At 52.5% G+C, this 16,785-nt stretch overlaps 2 protein-coding genes across 3 annotated transcripts; one reads left to right on the top strand and one right to left on the bottom strand.

Annotated features, from left to right (window-relative positions):
- The first annotated feature begins 1,794 nt into the window (after window positions 1–1,794).
- ICAM2 (intercellular adhesion molecule 2) lies at window positions 1,795–13,039 on the top strand. Of its 2 annotated transcripts, XM_084748553.1 has the most exons (6): window positions 1,795–1,905; window positions 7,432–7,544; window positions 9,540–9,812; window positions 11,677–11,994; window positions 12,567–12,627; window positions 12,704–13,039. In XM_084748553.1, exons 2-6 carry the CDS (start codon window positions 7,445–7,447, stop codon window positions 12,894–12,896), a joined length of 945 nt encoding a protein of 314 aa, XP_084604679.1. In that variant the 5' UTR covers window positions 1,795–1,905; window positions 7,432–7,444; the 3' UTR covers window positions 12,897–13,039. The 2 variants fall into 2 exon arrangements, with proteins under 2 accessions (XP_084604679.1, XP_084604680.1); XM_084748554.1 differs by lacking the exons at window positions 1,795–1,905; window positions 12,567–12,627 and having other exon boundaries at window positions 7,347–7,544.
- Window positions 13,040–13,233: 194 nt separating this feature from the next.
- On the bottom strand, window positions 13,234–16,489 carry PRR29 (proline rich 29). The gene is made up of 7 exons (XM_084748581.1): window positions 16,454–16,489; window positions 16,015–16,317; window positions 15,732–15,807; window positions 15,459–15,565; window positions 14,222–14,442; window positions 13,980–14,050; window positions 13,234–13,804 (listed from the first exon to the last, which is right to left on the bottom strand). Exons 2-7 carry the CDS (start codon window positions 16,072–16,074, stop codon window positions 13,776–13,778), a joined length of 564 nt encoding a protein of 187 aa, XP_084604707.1. The 5' UTR covers window positions 16,075–16,317; window positions 16,454–16,489; the 3' UTR covers window positions 13,234–13,775.
- Between the last annotated feature and the right edge of the window lie 296 nt (window positions 16,490–16,785).

The raw sequence follows: 16,785 nt of genomic DNA, 5'->3' as shown, positions 1-16,785 counted from the left end.
GGTTGTATTCACTCACGGTCTGGAAGATTCTGTGGACTACTGGTAAGATCTAATTTGTGCCTCTGCTGAGCAATGTGGGTTGTAAAGCCGACACATGAGAAGGAAGATCCAGTGCTTTTGAATAAACCTACCTGGCTGCCCGCCCAGCACCCACCCCTGTACCCAACGTGTTCCTACTTCCTGCTTGTTAAAACCACTGTGCTGGAGTAAAAGAGGCTGCAGACACGGAGAGCTCTAAGGTGATGGCGCTTGGCCACTAGCTGTTTTTTTGTAGCGTGCAGGACACAGCCAGAGAAGAGGGTGTTCCATGATAGCTCCCGGACAAGCACAGAGGAACGGTAAGTGCCTCATTCCATCAAAGGCCTCAGGAAACTGCACACCGAGGGACGTGAACAGGGCAGCAGAGGGTGGCTGGCACAGCAACTCCACTGAAGCCTGTCTTCCCAAAGACCTGAAAGCCGAGATGGCCCAGCCCTTTAGCCGTTTTTAAGTGCATAGTTTTGTCGTAGTATATACTCGCACCTTTCTGCAGTGGCTGGCGCACTCACAGAAGGGTACAGCCACGTTTCTAGCTGAGAAGCAAAGAAGAAGAGGTACAGTTGCACCACATCTTTCAAGAGGTCTTTCATCGCCTTGGAAGGCTTTTTCTCCTAAGTCACAATCTCAGAGTTCTCAGTCAGTGGTCACTTGGCTCTGTTGTCCCTGGGCAGTGGGGACAGAGCGTTGTGGCAGAGAACTCGAGGGAGATTTGAGATGCTCTTTATGGTGGGCAGGGAGCACAGAGAAATTTTAAAAACCAGGAATGTGAGTTCACACCATGGCTCAGCAGATAAAGGTGCATGTCGGACCTGATGACCTGAGTTCAGCCCCGAGGCAGGGGCGAGCCAACTCCCTCGAGTTGTTCTCTGACCTCTGCTGTGTCACACGCACATCTGTATTCATGAGAGCATGCACACACTAAATAAGCAAATGCACTAATAATGTGTTTAAGCACCAGGGGAATTTGCATACCATGTTCACAGCGACATCGTTTACAACAGCCAGAAAGTGGAAGTAACACGGGGTGTCCAGCTGTGGACGAGTGAATGTTAGAAACGTGGTGTGTGAAGGGACGGTCTTCTGCCTTAGAAAAGGACATTCTGCCACATACCGCCACATGGGTGAACCCAGAGGAAATGAAGGCAGGAGATGCTCCCTCTGCAGATTCCTCCCCCCCCCCAACCCCCACCCCAACCACTGTGCTTACCAGAGTCGGGTGGGGGAGCTGAGGCCATAAGAGAGGAAGAGGTCAGAGTTCAGGCTTGACACTTTTTTTTTTTAAATTAAGAGTCCAAACGTTTCCATGCAGTGGGCTCGTTGGAGGGGAAGTGGGGAGCCAGACTGAAATGAATCAGCCACAGAAGGGCCTGACCTAGAAACAAGCACAGAGACAGCAAGTAGAATAGAAGGGAGGTTTCCAGGGGTTGCTAGGGAAGGGATGGGCAAGTACCGTCATGGTCTGGAGTTTGACTTTGGAAAGGTGGAGAGTTCTGGAGCTGGTTCATGGTGAATGTGCTAAGAGTGACACTACTGTATGTTTGGAAATGCTTAAAGAGCCAGGCATGGTGCCTCAGGCCTGTAATCCTCAAAGAGACTGAGGCTGGAACACTGAATTTGAGGCGAGCCTGGTCTATGGTGGGGGCACTGCCTCAAAAAGAGATAAAATAATAAACTGTGTTAGGTATATTCTGCGATAAAGTGAGGGAGAAAGGCGGGCAGTTGCGCTAAAGTCATGTTAGTTTGGTGTAGAAACCAGGGTACAGGAAACACGTGACTCCTGAGAGAACTCAATGTTGAACTGGTAGAAACTTACAGCACAGTGCGGCAGGACCTCCAATTGCCAGCCAGCATCTGAACCCCCACACAGTAAGTCACAGCCTCCCCACTTCTCAAGGGTCATGCCTGAATTCTTGTGTAAGCACAGAGGTTTGGAGGGGATCCCCTTAAAGTTTCTGAAGCTCCTGTTTTGTTTTGTCTTCAGCCCACCCCGCCTTAGTGACTGTTTCCTGTTTTTTGCTTTCTTCCTCCTTCCCCTCCCCCTCTCCCCCCTGCCCCCACACCCCCTTGCTCTGGGTGGCATCCACCTCGGTGACAGATTTAAAAACATAGCCCTGGCTGGCCTGGAACTCACAGAACTCTGCCTGCGATTCAAGTCATACGGGGGCCGTCGCTTTCTTAGCCCCCGGTCCACGTGGGCTGTATGACCTAGGAAGAGAGAGTTCCCCTTTTCTCAAGCGAGCATGCCGGACGGTGACAGGAAACCCATGAAAGCTGTGGCCCGCGCGCCCACCAGGCCTCCTCTCCCTGGCTGACATTCAGGGGTTTTCCTTTCCCCCTTTGTGTTCTTTTTATAGAATTGAGTTCGTTATGTGTAAGAGGCAGCTGGGACATATCTGCCGCCATAATGTGCTGTGCATGAAATGTCACTAAAACGTTCGTGGACTTCACTCCTAGAGGGCTATTCTCTTCCTACCCACTTGCGAGAATTTTGTGTTAGTTTCTTCTCTAAAGTACATGGTCATACAAATATACTTATTCTTACTCTGTGAGACCGGTGTTCCATGGTGTCTGACATTCCATTCCATCAGCTCATTTAAGGCAGATGTGGTGGTGGCAGCACTTGGGTGTCGAAGAAAGAAAGATCAGGAGTTCAGGGGGGGATATTTAATTCACACAGCTCTGTTGCAATTAACTTATCAGTGTGGCCTAGGGCACCATTAACCAACCCAGTGAGATTACAGTGTGTTTTAAAGCTGCAACCACTACGCTGGGCAGAATCTAAACTACTCTAATCCTATGGCCTCAAAATCTGGAGAGACGGCTCAGGGGTGCTCTATGCCCCTGCAGAGGACAGGAGTTCCGTGCCCAGCACCCGGGTACCTCACTGTCACCTTAACTCCAGGACATCCAACATGCTCTGCTGGTCATAAACATAAAAACACATAACATAAAATGTCTGTCCTCATTCAGTTTTTCAAGATATATTGTTCCCCAGGGGACCAATATACTCTCCCAGTAGTAATTATAAAAGTTGCTATTGACAGCCGGGTGTGGTGGCGCACACTTTTTAATCCCAGCACTCGGGAGGCAGAGGCAGGCGGATCGTTGTGAGTTTGAGGCGAGCCTGGTCTACAAAGAGAGGCCAGGACAGCCAATGCACAGAGAAACCTTGTTTCAGGGAACAACAACAAGAAAAAGTTGCTATTGACCTAAAACTTCTCCAAAAATTGACCTTGTCAAGATTTCATAACCTCTGCCAACTTAGTACATGGGGTTTTCGCTTTTATTTCCTTGCTCCTGTTGAGTTAAAAGAAGGACACGTCCTCTTTCCTTTAGAATTGTGTTGTGGGTTTGATACACTAAGTAACCAATGATTTCACCTATTTGTTTACTGTTCTGTGGTGGGAATGGAACCCAGGCCCTGTGCAGGCCAGGGAAGTACTCTGCCCACTGAGCTGCATCCCTAGCCTATCTTGTTTGTGATTGGCAGTTCCAAAATCTTGCCTAATACCTTATCCCAATGGCGCAGTATGCTCCTGTGCTTTCTTGTCAGTGTTTTGTAGAGTTTCTCTTCACATGTGAGTTCTTAATGTCAATGGGATTGAGTTCTCCAATTGCTGAGAGGTGGGAATGCTGCCCACTCTCCCATCTGGTGAGTCGATTGGCCCAGCCTCACATAATGGGCCTTCCTTTTACCCAACCATCTCCAGTGTCACCACTGCCACATACTGGTCACATGCGTGTTTCTAGGTTCTAGAAACTAGGGCCCACTAATTAATCTTCCTAAACCCATGTTAATATTTTATATTAAATCTTAACATTCAAGGAACAAAATTGCCCACCTTATTCTTCCTGCATATCTTGATACTTTTATTCTTCCACAAACACTTTATGATCAGCTTTCAGTGTCCGTAAACAACCTTACTGGGATTCACTGGAATTTCATTTTATATTTTATTACATCTTATTTTACGGGGCACGTGCTTGCCACAGCACAAATATAGAAGTCAGAGGGCATCTTATGGGAGTCAGTTCTCACTTGTGGGCTCTGGAGATAAAACTCAGGTCATCAGGCTTGGTGGCCAGAGCCATTACCTTCTGAGTGAACCCTCTCAGGAGCCTGGCTGAGGCACTTTTTTGTTGTTGTTGTTGTTGTTGTTGGTTTTTTGTTTGTTTGTTTGTTTTGGTTTTTTGAGACAGGGTTTCCTCTGTGTAGCCTTGCTTGTCCTGGACTCACTTTGTAGACCCGGCTGGCCTCGAACTCATAGCAATCCGACTGCCTCTGCCGACCACGTCTGGCTTGTTCCATTTTTTTGTTATTGTTGATGTTGTTTTGTTGGTTTTGTTTGTTTGTTTTTTGGTGTTTTGTGTGTGTGTGTATGTGTGAGTGGAGACAGGGTTTTTCTTGTAGTCCTGCCTGTCCTGGACTCTCTTTGTAGACCAGGTTGGCCTCGAACTCACCGAAATCTGCTTGCCTCTGCCTCCTGGGATTAAAGGCGTGCACCACCACGCCCGGCTGTTCCATATTTTTTTGACAGACATTATTTATAGTCTTTCTTTTTATGATTGTGCAAATGGTTGAGAGTAGCCCAAATCGGCCTCAAATTACCATCCACATTGCCCCAGCCATCCAAGTGGTCCTGGGGTTATACAACTGAGCCAGCACAGTTTATATTTATAATTACTTATTTATTTATTGGTTTTTTGAGACAGTTTCTCTGTGTAGTCCTGGAACTCACTCTGTAGACCAGGCTAGCCTTGAACTCAGAGATCTGTCTGCCTCTGCCTCCCAAGTGCTGGCTTATTTTTATTATGTTTTTAAATTGTGGTTTTATACAACCAAGCACTCTCTCTCTCTCTCTCTCTCTCTCTCTCTCTCTCTCTCTCTCTCTCTCTCTCTCTTTTTTATGGTTTTTTGAGATAGGGTCTCTATGTGTAGCCTTGGCTGTCCTGGACTTGCTTTGTAGACCAGGCTGGCCTCGAACTCACAGCGATCTGCCTGCCTCTGCCTCTCGAGTGCTGGGATTATATGCGTGCGCCACCACGCCTGGCTCTCAAGCACGTTCTCATTGCTCTGTAACTAACCTTTGAACCTAACCTTACAAAAATGAAGCTGCCCTTGCAGGAGCTCCCACCTACCTTCCCAAGACCCTGGCTTTCTCTTCTCTTTCTGCTGTGTAGTCGTCTTTTTCTAACCCTCCTGCGTTTCCATGGTTGTTCTGGTAATAATGGCTATTTGCTTTCTTTTCGAACCCTGTCTGCATGTTCCCTCTGGCCTTGCATGCCCTTCCCAGGCTTCTCCAGGAAGTGTGACCGTGTGCCCTTTCTCTAGTGAGCCTCATCAGCTGCAGGTCACTGGTAGAGACTTCACTCTTCCCTAGGTATGTGACCTTGGCCAAGCCACCTAGCCTCTCTGTGCCTCAGTTTCTCCTTCTAGATGAGAATAGTAGGCGTACTTGAGCTTGTACAGTTTGGATGTAACTAGTTAGTATTTATAAAGTGCTCTTGACAGCGACCAGCCTGAAGGAGGTGCAGACCCGTGCCCCATGACTGGCCACATGTACAACAGGGGTTCCAGAAGATTGCATTGGAGCTAGACCTAAAGACACCATAGCCACCGTAACACAAAGCATTGCTCCCAGAGTCCTGGCGGCCTTGCTGTCGACCTCCTGTACTGCAGTTGTGTTCACGTATATAGCACGTATGACCATGTACACGGAGGACATAGTTTTCTATACCATCTAGGATTTGGGTGGACACACTACGATGCTCTACATGTCTCTGAACTTGAACTACAGAGTGAGTTCAAGGCCAGTGTGGACCACTTCGTGGGACCCTGTCTCAAAATGAAAAGCACCAGGAGGGCTAGGGATGGAGCTCTGAGCACTCGCCTAGCGTGTGTGAAGCTGCAGCCTCTCAGTCACCAGCACCCCCAAAGTGGAAAAAAAAAAAAAGGACTTGTTTCCTCCCTAAGTAATGTCTGGGTTGCTGTATTATTATCGCATCATCACCACCACCACCACCACCAACAACAACAACATCACCATCATCATCACCTAGAGGAGGCTAGTCCCCATCTTAAACCCAAACCCTCCCAGCTATGCAATGCCCTGTCCTCAGCACTCCTGTGAGATCAAAACCCCCAACCCCACCCCACCCCACTTCTCCCTCCTTTCTCTCCTTACACTGTCTCTGCTTTTCTTCTGGCAAGATCTCAAATCCCAACCACCTCATGCAGGGACTTCCCTGGATCCAGGCTGGTAACAGCTGTGCTAGGTAGCTAGCTATACACAGCAGCCACTACTCAGCATTGTGGGAAGGCAGGATGTCACAGCGCCCTTCAGCCCAGGTACTTAGATTATAGGTTGTACCATTGAGGCTTCCTCTGCTTGAAATCCAGAGGTTGCAATGGCTTTCCCTGTGGCTTCCTGAGCTCAGCCAGCCCTGGGGCCTCCTTCAGGTAGGCCCCTCTCTAGGATTCTACCTAGAGAGCAAAGAGACATACATCTGCCCTGCCTGTCCCCCAGGGTCTGAGACAGAATTGAAATAACAAACTTGGTTATCCCGGTAAGCACATCATCACCTGGGAACACCACAGGGAACATCAAAGTCCATGGCCTGTGGGGAAGCCCACCTGCAAAGCCTTAGGCTCTAGCCTTCCCAGCCCAAGGCCATCTAGAAGGTGGATGGGACGGACAGGACCAGGAAAGGGCCAAGGATTCGGGACGGACAGGACCAGGAAAGGGCCAAGGCTTCGGGAATAGGCTGTAGCCACTGCTCCTGACCTCCTGGGCCTGGGCCATTGGAGACTACTGTGGCTACTCTTTTGCAATCTCTGATCCCTGTGTTGGCTGAGTTGGGCTGGCCTCTGCTGGGAAACTAAGCAAGCCATTAAGGTGTGCAGACATATGCAGGACGTTTGCAGAAGAGTGCTATCTAACCCCAGAGATGGCTCCAACAGAGGCCTGGTGGAATTCAGGGTTCCCCAGATCTGAGCCCTGGCGACCTCATTCTGCCCCATGCACAGACATGTACACACACACACACACACACACACACACACACAAACACACACACACACACACACAGTGCATGCTGCATGCACGCTGCATACTTCCCTGCACATGAGTTCCCAAGGAGCAAGCCATAGGGGAGGGCCATGTTACACCCCAGCTTATCAGCTGCTTTCCAGCTTCCTCTGCCTGAATTCTCAAAGGCCTGAAGGCTTGAGAGCAGTCTGTTCCTGGGCTTCCTGACCTCAGAAAATGATAATAACCTCTCAGATAATGAGAGGAAATGAGATCACTGGGTACACAGGAGACTCCGGGTCTCAGTCGGAGCTCCAGCATTCAGGCCCCAGTCTGTGGTGTCTGACTCTCCGTCTTCCTCCAGGCAGACCTCAGCTATGCCCTGGAACCCACAGATCCCACAGACCCCACCTGAGATGTCTCCTCTTGCTTCCTGGAGCCTGCCTCTAACTCTTCTTTCCCTGCTGTGTTGCCAAGGTAAGCTGGACCCCAGGGTTCCCAGCATGTGTGCATCTTAAGGTGGGGAGTTTTGCACTCTTTTTGGGTTTTGGGTTGGGGAGGAGGGGGTCCTCCATAGGCGAGGAAGACTGGGACGGCCTGGCTTTGGTTCCCCATGGCCTTGGGTTAAGTGACTAGGATCATGGCCCCTTGGTTAGTAGCTGGACCGAACCCAGAGCTCTGAGAGTGTTGTCGTAACAGGCTACCAAGGTTGGATGGTGAGCAGTGGGTAAGTGGGAGACTCAGGAAGAGATGTCAGGGTGTTTTGTGTTTTTTGGTTTTTTGAGACAGGTCTTTCTGTGTAGCCTTGGCTGTCCTGGACTCACTTTGTAGACCAGGCTGGCCTCAAACACACAGCGATTCCGCCTGCCTCTGCCTCCTGAGTGCTGGGATTAAAGGTGTGCGCCACCATGCCTGACTACTGAGATGTCAGGGTGTAAGCGAAGATAAGATAGTGTGCCAAAGGGCCTAGTGGGCAGCAGAAGATACTGCGCTCGCTAGGAAGGCAAAACAAAAGTGAAAGCCTTTCCAGGGGGGTCAGGGAGACCTGGAAGGACACTGCCACAACGTGCTGAGCGCCTTGTGTCTTAGACAATCTGCCAAATGCTTCCTAACTGCACTCAGGACCTAGGAGAGGGCACATTAGCTTTTTTAACAAGTGAAACAAACTGGGGCTCACAGAAAGAGTGTGCCCCCAGGGATGGTGGTGCACGCCTTTAATCTCAGCACTCGGGAGGCAAAGGCAGGTGATCTCTGTGAGTTCGAGGCCAGGCTGGTCTACAAAGTGAGTCCAGGACAGCCAAGGCTACACAGAGAAACCCTGTCTTGAGAAAGAAAGGAAAGGAGGGAGAGAGGGAGGGAGGAAGGAAGGAAGAAAGAGAGAGAGAGAGAGAGAGAGAAAGAGCTTAACTCTAAGCCACCCAGCCAGTACATGGCAAATGCTGAGTTCAATCCAGCAGTGTCTACATGGAAAGCCCCTCTTTCCCACTTAATTACATGCCACTAGCTGAGAGTGGGCTGTCGGGAGGGAGAAAGCACAGGCCATGTGTGGACCTGCTGGCCAGGCCTTAGAACCTTCATGGGCCTCACAGTGTGGATGTGAGCACTGAGGGTCTCATCTTCTTACACCAGATACACCCCCCAAATATCTGTCCTGTACAGAGCTGTGTGGTCAGCATAAAGAGGAACACAAAAAACTCAGGCCTAGCCTTCTAGAAGCTCCAAAATGTCTAAGGAGCATCGACACAAATTATGAGTCCTTAGTGCAGCAGGCCCCTTTCAGGGTCTCTGACATTCCTCTTTCTAGCTAAGCTCTGGCCATTCTGGCTCTCTGTGGCTTCATGAAAGCATGCTCCCAACAGCAGGGCGTGGGCCAGCAGTTCCCTTTGTCTGGGCCATGCCCCAACGGCACATGCAAGGTGCACTACCTGCCCCCACCATCATCTTTTCCTCACCATGTTTTTAAAGGTGGAGTCCCACCAGGTGGTGGCGCACGCCTTTAATCCCAGCACTTGGGAGGCAGAGGCAGGCAGATCGCTGTGAGTTCAAGGCCAGCCTGGTCTACAAAGTGAGTCCAGGACAGCCAAGGCTACACAGAGGAACCCTGTCTTGAAACAAAAGGCGGGGGGAGGCATAGGGGAGCCCGTCCAGTCCCTTCCCCTGGACCTCACTCCCACCCAAAGAGCATCCTGACAGTAGTCTATGGTTGTGTGCTTGGAGCTTACCTCCAATCTCAGAGGTGTCTTTGTGACAGAGGGAGCATTGCACTGGAGCTTAAGGGAGCCAAAGACAGCCTTGAGGAAGGCTGGCCTAGGTCTGACTGATAGAGGGACTGGAGGAAGGAACACGGGGAGTTGCCAGGTGGCAGCCTCTGTAGGCCTGACCTGAGAATGGGGCAAAGAGACCAAAGGTGACCTGTCTTCTTGAAGGGCTGACATCAGGGACACCTGCTGCCCAGTGCTTTTGGTCTTACAGGGTCTGGTGAGGAGGCGTTTAAGGTCAATATCTGGTCCGAGAAGCAGATAGTGGAAGCCACTGAGTCTTTGACAGTTAACTGCAGCACCAGCTGTGAAGACCCTCAAAAGGGTGGTCTGGAGACCACCTTGACTAAGAAGGAGTTGAATAAACACCCTCAAGAGAAATGGATTCAGTTCTTAGTTTCAAACATCTCCCGGGACACGGTCCTCTTATGCTTCTTCACCTGCGCAGGAAAGCTTCAGGAGGAGCGCCTCAGCATCCAAGTATACCGTGAGTATCTATGCATGGGCCTCTGCTCCTCAGGCCAGAGCCTGAGTCAACTACACAAGCCTAAACCCCTCAGTGACTGCTCCTGGGACTTTCTCATCATGGTCCTCACCTCCCTGGGCTCCTGAGCCACAAGCAGGCCAGACCTGTGGGCCCAGGATCTGCTTACCCTGCCCCCTCCCCCTAGTTGGACTCCAACGCGTCCTCCTGCACCTCAGAAGCAGACTGTGTAGGGTTTGAATCTTGCTCCTCTTAGAAGGTCAGTCTAGGCAAGGTTTGCACAGACCAAGATGTCAGTCCCCATTCTAGTCCCCAGAGCACGCCTTCACAAGCAGGGGATGGGTGGGGCGGGGGGGGGGGGGAGTTGGGGAAGCTAGCACTCTTCAGTAGCTCCTTCATCTCACGGGGAAGAAAGTGGAGGTACCACACAGAGTACCTCCAAGTACTCTTGTCCTTCCCGTAAGCATCTGTGGCAAATGTGTGGGCAGTGTCTACACACCTGCCAGGATATCCCAAGATTCTCTCTCTCTCTCTCTTTCTTTCTTTCTTCCTTCCTTCCTTTTTTTTTTTTTTTTTTTTTTTTCCAAGACAGTGTTTCTCTGTGTAGACTTGACTGGCCTTGAACTCACAGCAATCCACCTGCCTCTGCCTCCCAAGTAACCTGAGCTGGAGGCTCTGCAGGAGATAAAGGGGGAAGGTCTGGGTCAGGATGGAGCTGTGTTCCTGCTGGTCTAGCCTGGCTAGGGCCCATCTCCTGGTATCCCAGGTCCCTACCTGGGATTAAAGGCAGGCACTACTACAGCCCAGCTTCCTTGCTTCCTTGCTTCCTTCTTTCTTTCGGTTTTTTCGAGGCACGGTCTCTCTGTGTTAGCCTTGGCTGTCCTGGACTCACTTTGTAGACCAGGCTGGCCTCGAACTCACAGAGATCCGCCGGCCTCCGCCTCCCGAGTGTTGGGAGTAAAGGCGTGCGCCGCCACGCCCGGCACCCAGGATTCTCTCAACATCTTATCTCCCTGTGTTTCCCTGGGACCCATTACTGACATTGGTGGATCAAAGCCTAGAAAGGTGTCCCAGGTCCTAGGTGGGGTAAGGATGGGTAGAGAGAGGCGCTGTAGTTTAGAAGGAAAGCAGGCTAGCACCGCAGTCCTCCTGCAGAGGATCTGGGATTACATTGGTCCTGAAACTGACCGGAAACGTGGGGCAAAGCTGACTCCTGCATCAGCTTTGTGAGGAGGAGGAGGAGGAGGAGGAGGAGGAGGAGGAGGAGGAGGAGGAGGAGGAGGAGGAGGAGGAGGACCACAGTCAGCTCCTCAGGCGCCTTCCAAGTGCTCACAACACAGCCACCCAGCTATTTAACTTAAAGTTGTGTTTAGTATCTGGAGGGGATGGAAACAGGCCCAGATTTGGGTTTTTTGTTTGTTTGTCTTGTCTGTTTTTGTTTCTGAGACAGGCTTTCTTTGTGTAGCCCTGGCCGTCCTGGAATTCCCTCTGTAGACCAGGCTGGCTTCGAACTCAACAGAGTTCCATCTGCCTCTGCCTCTGCCTCCCGAGTGCTGGGATTACAAGTGTGCGCCACCACTGCCCAGCCCCAGATTTTTTTTTTTTTTAATATCCTTCTGGTTGGCTGTTGCATCTTCTCTTGGTAGAGCTTTTTTTCTATCTACAGAGCTAACACCCTGTACATCCTCCACCATCCCATTTCCTCTTCCTCTTCCTCCTCCTCCTTCCAATGAGCAGGCCAAACCCAGTTCCTCTCCCTCAAGTCCAGCTAGGGACCTGGGATACCAGGAGATGGACCCTAGCCAGGCTGGCCCGGCAGGGACACAGCTCCATCCTGACCTGATCTTTCCTCCTTTATCTCCTGCAGAGCCTCCAGCTCAGGTCACACTGAAGCTGCAGCCCCCTCGGGTGTTTGTGGGTGAAACCTTCACCATTGAGTGCAAGGTGTCCCCTGTGAAACCCCTTGAGAGCCTCACCCTGTCTCTGCTCCGCGGCAGAGAGACCCTGCAGAACCAGACCTTTGGGGGAGCTAAAACTGGCCCCCAAGAGGCCGTAGCTACATTCAACAGCACAGCTCTAAAAAAGGATAGCCTCAACTTCTCCTGCCAGGCTGAGCTGGACCTGCGGCCCCATGGTGGGTACATCATCCGCAGCATCTCAGAGTTCCAGACCCTCGAAGTCTACGGTAAGGAGACCCCATGGGCCGAGAGGGCTAGAGATAGCATTCCTTCTTGTCCCCTTGGGGAAAGAAACGCCATGAGCCCCAATCCCAGGTGGACTGATGTGCATGTATAATCCTGGGGGCTCCCTCTAACTTCCTGGGTCTCTTTCCATGTTCCAATCCAGACTCCCTAACTTTTTCCAGAAGCCAGGAAAGCAGAACTAGCCGGCTTGGCCATTGTTGAGCCGTGTAGCCTTGACCATGCAGCGCTCTCTCTCTCTCTCTCTCTCTCTCTCTCTCTCTCTCTGTCTCTCTCTCTGTCTCTCTTGAGCTATGGCTCCTTTCTACCATGAGAAGTCTGGCTGGCCTGTCCCACAGGTTCCCCAGAGCATTGCTGTTCTGTGACTCTTGGTGGCCAAAGCCTGTTGTCAATAAGCTTGCCTGAAACTCACTCAACAGTGCCTGAGAAGGTCATGGTCTAAACCTGACCACGATGTCCTCTGTGCCGTGGTGTCAGGGGATGCCAGAAGAGGAAGGCATCTGCTCAGCCTGACGGCCTAGAGCATGGGGCCGCCTTCCTCTTCGATGTCACTCAGGAGGCAAACACCTTATGCCACTGCTGTCCGCTGCCAGGCTGACCGTGGGATGCATGAGTAGGTAAGGAAGCGACGGGTAGACTCCCCGCGTCTTGGTATCTGAAGGTCTCTGAGACTATTGCCTCTTCTGTCCCCAGAGCCTCTGCAGGACAACCAGATGGTCATCATTGTCATCGTGGTATCACTACTACTGTTCTTATTTGTGACATCCGTCCTACTCTGCTTTATCCTCGGCCAGCACTGGAACAGGAGGCGGACAGGCACCTACGGAGTGCTAGCTGCCTGGAGGAGGCTGCCCCGAGCCTTCCGGGCACGTCCTGTGTGAGCTGATATCGCTAGGCCCCTGGTGGCTGCTGCTGGAATTCAACATGACTTTTAGGGTGTGGTTCAGTGCTGGCTGAAAGACTGTGGCAATAGCACAAGACTCGGGGGGTGGGGTGGGGGGGGCATGTCCTTTTTTTTTTAGCCTCAATACAAAGACCTGGATTTTACCCTGTGCCCGCCATCTCTGCTCCTGGGATAACAGTCAACACCTTTGGCGTGGGAGATGCTAAGTGTTACCTTTCATGCCCAGTGTCTCCTTTGGTTCTTCCCACCTCCCTGCTCTTTCCTAGGATGTCTCAGAGACTCTGCAGCCCAGGCCCCAGGGATCCACCCACGCCATTAGGAATAACTGACCCCACCTCCCCACCTAGGTCCCATGAGGCAGAGGACATTCTGTTTGCACCTGGACCTGGGGACCTCAGGCTGTTCCTGGTTGAATCAGGACAAAGCTATGACTCTCCTTTCTGGCGACAACGAAAGGAGATTTGAGGGAGCTGATTCAGCTACGGGGGCCTCCTGAACGGGGCCTCTCTCCCCAACCATGCTGCCCTCCAGGGGCCTGAAGGACTTTGGAGCTATGTTTTTCTCTCCTGGCCTATTTCAGGCCCAAGGCTGATGCCACACAGCCTTCATCATCCTAGAGAGAGGACAGAGGGGCAGAGACCAGCTGGGGCTCTGGTCCAGATGGGAAAACAGTGGGATCAATTGGGTTTGCATAGCATCTGGGTCATGGTGGGTCTTAAAGGAGCGTTTACTCCAGAACAGCCAGCTCAAGATGGCGGTGGAGTAGAGTCTGCTTGACTGGGGCTCCGACATGGCTGTAGCACTGCTCCAGGGTTTGGCAGTCCTGTGCAGAAGCTGGCGAGGCCTGGAGAGCATCTGTCCTCATGGCAGGCTCTCAGCATCATAGTAGTCTAGGGAGACAGAACCCTCGGTTTGCCCCTTTCTGCCCTGATAGACCCCAAGGAGGAACATAGAACAGTACAGGGCAGGGCCTGGAGACACGGTTGGCAAGAGCCCCCATCCACAGGGCACATGGCCCCCTCTGACATCTTAGTCTACCCCACTGCCCACCCAGCCAGCTCCTACCTGAAGCTGGGGGTACGTCCGCACCAACAGTCCCCGTGGCACTGGGAGGTGGGGGCGGGGGCACATCTCTTCTGAAATGGGAGAAGAAAGATGCCCCCCTTCAGAGGCTCAGGCTGGCCTTTGAGGCTTCACACTCCCCACCAAGCTCTTTCTTTCAACCTAGATCAGGGACCCGATCCTCCAAGCCCCAACTTTACCCAAGCCCCACCCCCCCCACCCCCCACTCCCAAAGTCTCACTTACACATCTCCTTGCCTGGAGGCAGGGGGCTGGTGCTGAATCCTGGGTGCACCCTGCCAGGGAGGCTGATGTGGGGGAACAGGGAAGAAAGAGGCTGGCCACAGTGGCATGGGGCCCAAGGAGGTCACGGGACAAGGCAAATAGTGATGGTGGAACACCAAAGGCTCTTGCTCCTGTGTCTCCGAGTCTTCCTCCAGCTGTTCCTGATGACTGTCTGTATAGGCCTGGGGGGTTGTGAAAAGTGGGGGGGGTAGGGTGGGGGATGATGACACAGGCTCAGCCCTCCCTGCCCCCACTGCTTACCACCTGTGCTGTTGTCGGCACATATAAGCATTACCAGAAAGGCTGCTGTTCAATGGGCCGCATACAACCAAGGCTCTGTGGAGAGGCTCACCCCATTACTTTGCAGAAGGAACAGAGGCTCTAAGAGGCTAAGCACCTCAGCCAAGAGCGCCAGAGCTAACAAGAGGTGATGAGGTCATTTGGGGACTAACTGGGAAAATCCCAGTGACTGCACAGTGGGTGGGTCCTGGAAGTCTACAACTCTGCCTCTGTTCCATGTTCCAGAACTTTGGGGGGGGGGGGTTGGAGAAGGGAGGGTAGATGCTCATCTCAGGGCCTCAGAGGACTTAGGGGTGAAAGGAAGGAGCCACAACTCAGGATCTCCACCTACCTGAACTCCTCCCCCCAGCGACAAGTCCCCTCCTTGAACCCCTCTAGGCCCCTTTCCATTGGCTCCTGAGTTCGCAGACCTCACAGCCTTTTTTCCCTCCACCTTGGGTCAAAATCCTAACTTGGCCCTTAAGGGCTGGGCCTAAAGCCACCTGTAGTCTTCCAAGGACTCTTCCTCCTCTCTCACCAGGGGTTCACCCACATCATGCTTCCTGTCACATGCCTGTCACCACCTTACCTAGCCATGGCCATTTCCACTCATTCGTTTGACAAATAGCCATTGAGCCCCTAAAAAAAGAGTTCCGCCCCAGCCCCCAGTGATGCCTGGCCTCCTGGGGCCTGGAGTATACAGGGAAAAGTCCAAGAGGAAAACCTTGAAAACAAGATCTGGGTGGTCAGTGGAGACTTGGGAGCTGACATCCTGCCTTGGCACACAGTCGAGGCCAAAGGGACTCAGCCAGACGGGTGCAGGCTAGCTTCCTGTTACTCTATGCTCGCTCCCTTTTTTTTTTTCTCCAACTGGGGGACCCCTAGATAAAGCGCCACCCTGGGCTCCATTTTCACACACCTCTGGGCCAGGCCACGCTGGCCCTGTGTTCAGCGCGCCGGCCACCAGTTGGGTCAGCAGCAGCTGGTGCACCTGCGCGTTCTGTAACAGCATCAACTCCAGCAGATCTGGGGGAAAGGTTTCAACAGCCCACGGGGCGGCCTCCACATAGTTCTTTCCCTCCCAGGCCCGGACCCCGACTTCATTTATATAGGGGTAACCAGCCAGGGGAAGGAGGGAGACCCCAAATATGTGCGGTAGAGGGGAGCCTAGAGAGTGACCCAGGAACGTTACCTTCCTTGACTCGGTTAGGCTGAGGCAGAGGAGATGGGACCGTCCAAGGAGAGGGCTGCAAGATGGTCACCCAGGGCTGGGGACGTGGGTGGGGTGATTCAGCCAAGGCAGGAGGAAGAGGAGTTAGGACGAGTCAGGAGCCCCCACACTTCCCTCTCTCGGTGTCTCTGCACTTCCAGCCTCTCCCTTCTCACCATCCCATATGCACCCCCAGAGTTTACCCACCCCACCCCCAGCTTCCGCAGTCGCAGTCGCAGTCCCCACCTCCCATTCAAGGCCTCACCGTAGGGGCTGCAGTCTGTGATGGGGCGCCACTCCAGTTCCCGCTCCCGAGGGAGGCCATGGCCTAGCAGGTCAGTTACCTTGGCAGCTCTGGGGACGCCCAGAGGACTCCTCCCAAGAGTACAGCAGGCACGCCCAGCCCAGGACGCCTGCTACCTGGCAAACAGCCCAGGTCTCTGCCACCGTTGGCTTCTTTCTCTTCCGGATTGTGGGGTCTCTCTTCTGGAGATCTACTTTCAGGCTCCTGTCTGGGTTCCCCAGACTTCAGCCCTACTCTTCCCGCACCTGATGCTGGTGCTAAACCCTGGGGTGCGGGGATTCGTGTTTGTTGAATGTGAAGTTGGGGTAACTTGATTTCCCTGGTCCCACAAGAATAGGAAAGTGTATAGGGGCGGGCATGAGTGTGTGAGGCAGGTGAGGAGGGCAGAGGATCCACTCACCATCACTCTTAGAGAGGCGCGAATCCTAAGGACCCTGCAGTTTCCGGAAGGGACAAGGCAGACACTGGGCAAATTCACAGAATTGGCTGGGACTCTGGCCCAGGACACCTGGGATTTTCCCCTCTCCCCTGCAGCTTTGCTTAATTCCTGGCCAAGCTAAGCCATTCACTGCCCCCTCCCCCCCCTTTAGAGGCGGGCAGTTCGGTACTGGAGTCCCCCACACTATTTTCTGGGAGTCCCCCACACTATTTTCTGGGAGTCCCCCACACTGTCTTCCTTAGACAGGAAGTTAGCGAATTGTGTAGTGTGTAAAAACAGGTGAGAGGGGAGCT

This window comes from Acomys minous, assembly GCF_964271855.1.
Source record: "Acomys minous genome assembly, chromosome: 12".
NCBI lineage: Eukaryota > Metazoa > Chordata > Mammalia > Rodentia > Muridae > Acomys > Acomys minous.
Note: the sequence above shows the minus strand (reverse complement) of the source record. Positions and strands in the feature narration are given on the sequence as shown.